Source organism: Tubulanus polymorphus, chromosome 4 (genome assembly GCF_964204645.1).
Source record: "Tubulanus polymorphus chromosome 4, tnTubPoly1.2, whole genome shotgun sequence".
In the NCBI taxonomy this organism is placed as follows: domain Eukaryota; kingdom Metazoa; phylum Nemertea; class Palaeonemertea; order Tubulaniformes; family Tubulanidae; genus Tubulanus; species Tubulanus polymorphus.
In genome coordinates, this window is record NC_134028.1 from 19,243,646 (window position 1) to 19,249,757 (window position 6,112).

Here is a 6,112-nt window from a genome sequence, read left to right on the forward strand (position 1 = left end):
TTTGACCGGGTTCTAAATACATTTAAGCTCAAATGTGTGATATGGATATCTGTCATATTATACAGGGTGTCTAAAAAATAACAGGTTTTTGATTGGTCAATTTTTCACAATTGGCAGCCATATTTAATCTCATCAGACTTCAAACGTAGATGTGAAAAATTTTTTTTGAGGAAAATGTCGACAAGTTTTTAGTTACAGTCTAGATATTTGATAATTGTCAGCATAATTATGGGAAATATCTTATATAGAGGTATAATAGACATAAAACACCTTGCTACCATCTATGTTTGTAAAATCATGAGATGATCAGCATTTCATTATACCAGGCAGCATGTACCGTAGTTTATTGTCTATCATGTATACTGTTTTTCTTAGATTCAACGTGATAAGCTTCTCTGGTGAAGTAGAGCAATGGGAGGAGATGATTGTACCTGCCAATCAAGAAAACTGTCATAGTGCTGTACAATGGGTATCATCTCTGAAAGCCAATGGAAATACTTGCACTCTTGAAGCATTAGAGGTAAACAAATTAATTCATAAATACATGTATATGATTTAAGTTTGTTACTGTTCATATCTCTCTTACCCATTGACATTGATATGGCCTCAAATAGCAACTAGATTAGTGTGCAGTTTCATGCATTTATTTCATAGGTAGCATTCGCCGATGCAGATGTTGAAGCTATCTATTTGCTGACAGATGGCAAACCAGACACATCAACATCTTTGGTTCTTAGGGAAGTGGCCAAAATGAATGAAACACGTCAAGTCAACATCAATACAATCTCATTCAACTGTGCTGATAGGTATTAATTTTTCAACATAATGAATTTTCACTTCTGTTTCACTCATATTTTTCAGCTTTCACCATCTATCATGTGTCCATACATGCCAACCTGTACAATTCCTCCGTATTTGTTACGTTTTTTTTTTTTCATAAAATGCTACTTGCTCACAAAAAAATATCAATAGATTTATAAACTACGATTTTAGTTTTACCGATCATATCTTAATTACCTGTAACTAATATCAGTCTGAGGTTTGAGAAATTTCGTAGTTTTTAAATTTCTTGAGGTTGTTTTTGTGATTTTTTAACATTATTGATACTACGGTACTGATAATTATTTTCAGTGAAAAAGGGTAACGAATACGGTCAAATTGTACAGGTTGGCATGTGTGGACACACGGGTTGATAAGTGGGATAATATAGTATTCTAGATATTAGTGCCTATCCATTTTTTGTAACCACAATCAACTGCAGAAGTGTAGTATACAAAATGTTCTATGATTGTGTTGAGTATCATAGTTTTTTAATTCTGTACCAATATTTTTTTGGAAATTGATGTTGGAAATTGTTATCATCAGAAAGTCTAGCATTGTGTCCCTAGACCCCTGGTTTACTAACTTTGCCATCATCACTTATTACCAGTATTTTTCCTAACTGCTGCCACAAAACTTTCAAAGATTACACAACAATTCATTCGGGTACCTGGTGGTTAAGATCGGTGGATGCTATCCGCTTAGTGGTGTGACATATCACGTGGGCACACACAATGAACATCTGATAATGGTAGTCACCTGAGGTTTCTAGCAATTTTAGAATTATATTGAAAATATGGGAATTAAGTTCATGTCTGATTCAGCTTTGTACTCAAATCATCTTCATTTCATTTGTAGCACTGCTAATAATTTCCTCAAATTGTTAGCTGCTGAAACTGGTGGAAGATACCATAGTTGTCATAGTGACTTTGACGCCGATCTGTTTGCACACAAGTTGATAAGTGAAGGCGCACATGATTTGGAGGTGAGAACCATAGAAACCAAAAAACCAGCCTAAAAAAAATAAGCCTTCAAACTTTTCTGAAACTGCTATAGAATTTTTGTTTTTAGAAGCAACATTATACATGTATGCTGTATTTGAAAATTTCAGTATCCAAAACTACCAGATTTTGAAGGAGATGATTTGAAACGATTAGGAGCTGAAATTGCACAAGCACGACAATACTTACAACAATGTCATTCATTCAAAAAAATGTATGACTCGCATCACGGAGGGGCTGGAGATTTTGTTAAGGGAATGGCTAGGCAAGACGATATCCTTGGAAAGGTGGTAAGTAATTAATTGGACTATTAGCTTCTACTAAGTTGTCATAGAACAGTCAGTCTCAATGCAATTGTTACTCATGATCCAATGCACGTTCCTCTATCTATACTATGAAGAATGGCAGAAAACTCTCGTAATGCTTAAATCTGCCCGCAATACTTGGGACAGCTGACATTCAGATATGCATATGTAAAGGCACTAAACCAGTGTTGGTGGTCATTCCTCACCTGGATAAAAATCTATGTTTGGGAACCAACTTAAAGGTCAACTGCCCTCTAATTCCTACTTTTTTTTCCTAATTTATTTCTGAAAGGAGAAATTGAAGGAATTCTGTAAAATAATTATCATTTTCCCGCCTGATGTCATATCGGGATATCCCTCGATTTTTGACACCGATATGGCTGTGGTGATCGGCCTTTCTAAAAAAAAGAATTCTTACTCGTTGAGGTGTGCCGCTACTTGTTGTATTGTATATCGTAGGCCTAAAAACAGTTTTTGATGAAATTATTGGATTATTTCAGATTTACAGTGCTTATTTAATCAAGGATTGTTTTAAAATCTATCGAATAAAGCTAAGTTCATTGTTCTCAATCAAATCTATTAGTTTTCCATAGCTTAGCTATTCATAAAACGCACCAAAAGTTTGTTATTCTTCAGTGGTACAATGCGCGTGGAAATGTTTGTTTGACTACAATGACGTCAGCAATCGTGGGTTTTTCACAGCAAACGCGCACATGCTGTCTACGGGAAGCTGGTGAAAATAGCCGAATTTAAAGTCTTATTTCTCAGTAATGGCTTTACCAAAATCAAAATTAGTAACACACTTATGATTTATATACATACATGTGTCACATTTGAAAAATAGGTTTTACTCAATATTCTATTTAGAGGGCAGTTGACCTTTAAATGCAATTATTGGCACAGTGTTTGGCTGTCCTGAGTTTAGTGGGTAGCATTAACCATTACAGAGATAAGTCGAGATGATACACAAAATCCGTGTAGGATGAATAATCGAGAGAAATCCCACTATAAATCAGCAAAAGGCGTTAAATTTCAGATGTAGACGAGAATATATTTAAAGCAACATTTTCGGCTTAAACGTATTACTCATAATCGTAAAGTAATTTATAACAAAGACAATAAAATAAAAATTGAGTACAGAGTAAGTAAGGCCAAACAAAAAATGTATTCTGTTACTGGTCAGCATGCGCGTCGATCTAGAACCCCCGCATCAAAATTTTTTTTCGGAAACAAAAATCGGCTCCGAAATTTGCGCACTGTGCGCTAGCGCCAACTAGTCGCCGATGTCGTCAACCGCGGAAGTAAAACGCGGAAGTTTAGTCCATCTATCTATTCATTGCTATTGTCTGATTGTGAATGAAAACCAAAAGCATGTTGATATCGATGTCAATTTTGAATGGCCGGCTACTATACGTCGGTTCAGACTTGTTCCTGTCGACTAATCCATCACACTCGATAGTCAAATGTAGGAACATTTAAAATAAACAACAACAAAAAAACGCATCACCACATCATTTCGTACAGAAGGGCCTGACCAGAAACAGAATATATATTTTTTTGGCCTAATAGCAAACAGCAAACTAGGGGTAATGATACACATTAAAGCAATTTGAACACAAAACCCAAATTTAAAGTGATGGAAAACATCAAAGCTTAATCAGTGAGTAAATGGAAACAACCAAAAGAAAGAAGGGCAGGCTAGAAGGGAAAAATTTTTATAAAGGGGTTCAAGTGAAGAGAGAAATTTTGAGATGAATAAGTTATGGGGGGGGGGGGGACGTTATTCAAATACACATCCAAATGTTCACTTAACTGAGCAGTTTTCAGAATGTGTTGTTTGGTTTATTGGGACAGTCAAAAATGATGTCTATGATATGTTTCACCAATATGAAGGGTGTCTCAAAAAATGTGTAGCTTTAGACTAATCATTCATGAACTATAATTGAAATACAATTTTTAGGGGGTATGGTAGGTAGACGTAGATGTTTGTTTGAGGATGGCCAGTTGAAATGCATAACTGGGTCACGCATTGCTGGGTACTAGCATGTTTTGAATGGCCCTTAAAATGAAGTCGAACCAATACAAGAGATAAGGATTATTGCATTGTGTGTGTTTTATTATAAATGTTCTGCTGTCATTTGACTCGATTTGAGACATTGCAATTAAATCAACTAAGACTGACATCTCCTTGATAAAATTGTTGGTCTGCTTTACTAATTAATCTACTCTGGAACTTGTTCAGTATGGTAACCATCTAACCAATGTACAGTTGAGCTCGACGTCGATTTTGACACATGAGATTCAGTATTTCCCAAAATCTATTACTTTCCGAACACTAAAGTATTGGATTCCTGCTCGTGGTGTTTTGAATACTGATACCTTGTTTTTTACAATTCCCCGCAGGAAAATATCACAGAGAGTGAAATCCAGTGGTTTGGTGATTTTATTAGGACGTTCGTTAGACGAACGTCCTTGTGATCGGTTTGCCGGTTGATGACGCACTTCCGATTTGGTTGACAGATGTTTAAGGTCGTTTTAAAGCCAGTTAGTTAGAGATTTCCTCGAATTCCGCATCAGAAATGGTGTCTTCAAGTTGGGATTGAATTTGGTTAAAAATAGTTGGTTAGTTTTTGCTGTGCCCTCTTGAAAAAATGCTCTTCACGCCGTTTATGTGACATCACACATCACGTGTTGCTTATGACGTGATCGACAGAAGTGCCATTTTTAAAATCGTTGTATCGTGGATGTTAACTTTAGAGGACCGTACGAAGTCTCTTTAAAGGTGAGTGTCAACATATATGGTGACTTAACTTAATTCTTTGTGAGCGCATAGAGGCCCTGTGAGAATCTACAGACGTTCGCAGCATTGAAAATTACGCAATGGTCCGCTCGACACGCACACACACACAGGGGTTTGGCAATGGGCTTGGATTTTATTTCCGGGTTGTTGATAATCTCGCGAGAATGGCGCTAAATATGAACTGCGAATAAATTCAAAATATCACGGAAATACCTTGTGTTTATATTGTTTATTTATCCGCTATAAAGTTTCGATAAACAATTGGTCGTTAAGAATCATTATCAGACGGTCGCCACGCTACTATATAAAAGAACAAGGGATGAAACGCCAGGCCTCCGCTGTACTTAAATTTTCAGCCAGAAAGTTGGGACAGTCACGTGACATTCTGATGACGTCATCGCATTTAAAACTTCAACATGAAAAGTTAACATATTCACAGACCGATATCAATTGTCAGATTAGGATTCATATGAAATAAATAACTTATACAGAATAAATTATGATGAAATATACAATTCATAGTCAAAAAATGCATCTGAATGTAAGTTATTCTCAAATATTTTTCGTATCATAGTTTCCGTCTTAGATGCTTCGGGTTTGCATTCAGTCAAATAAGAAGCGTTAAGTCACGTGACTGTCCCAACTTTCTGGCTGGCACGAATTGAACTGCGTTTCATCCCTTGTGATTTTATATAGTAAAGCGTGACGACCGTCTGATAATGATTCTTAACGACCAATTGTTTATCGAAACTTTATAGCGGATAAATAAACAATATAAACACAAGGTATTTCCATGATATTTTGAATTTATTCGCAGTTCATATTTAGCGCCATTCTCGCGAGATTATCAACAACCCGGAAATAAAATCCAAGCCCATCGCCAAACCCCTGTGCACACACATGCTGTCAGTTTGACCTACGTGACTAAATACAGCCGCCATGAATCAGAAGCAATCCACTTCAAATTTTATGAAGTGCATATCATAATTATTATTTATCCGATATACACCAAAAAACCTTTAAGAGAAAGGTATTTGGCGTCGGATTCTGTACCGAAAATCCCGGATTGTTGCACTGTATAGTTTTTTTAGTTGGGTTCTTTTAACATTTTGCCTATAAGCCATTTGATTGACACGTGGGGCGGGGCTTGCGGTCTGCCGATGACGTCAGATGTAAACAATAATATA

At 36.2% G+C, this 6,112-nt stretch overlaps 1 protein-coding gene across 2 annotated transcripts in view; it reads left to right on the forward strand.

Moving 5' to 3' along the window:
* Nucleotides 1-4,901, forward strand: part of LOC141903844 (von Willebrand factor A domain-containing protein 3A-like) — a 31,305-nt gene extending 26,404 nt beyond the window's left edge. For both annotated transcript variants that reach the window (XM_074792184.1, XM_074792183.1), the window contains exons 24-28: nt 376-520; nt 655-806; nt 1,678-1,804; nt 1,931-2,110; nt 4,529-4,901. In XM_074792184.1, coding sequence (XP_074648285.1) covers nt 376-520; nt 655-806; nt 1,678-1,804; nt 1,931-2,110; nt 4,529-4,603 — 679 coding nt within the window. In that variant the 3' untranslated portion in view covers nt 4,604-4,901. The remainder of the gene's footprint in view (nt 1-375; nt 521-654; nt 807-1,677; nt 1,805-1,930; nt 2,111-4,528) is intronic.
* Nucleotides 4,902-6,112: the final 1,211 nt, after the last annotated feature.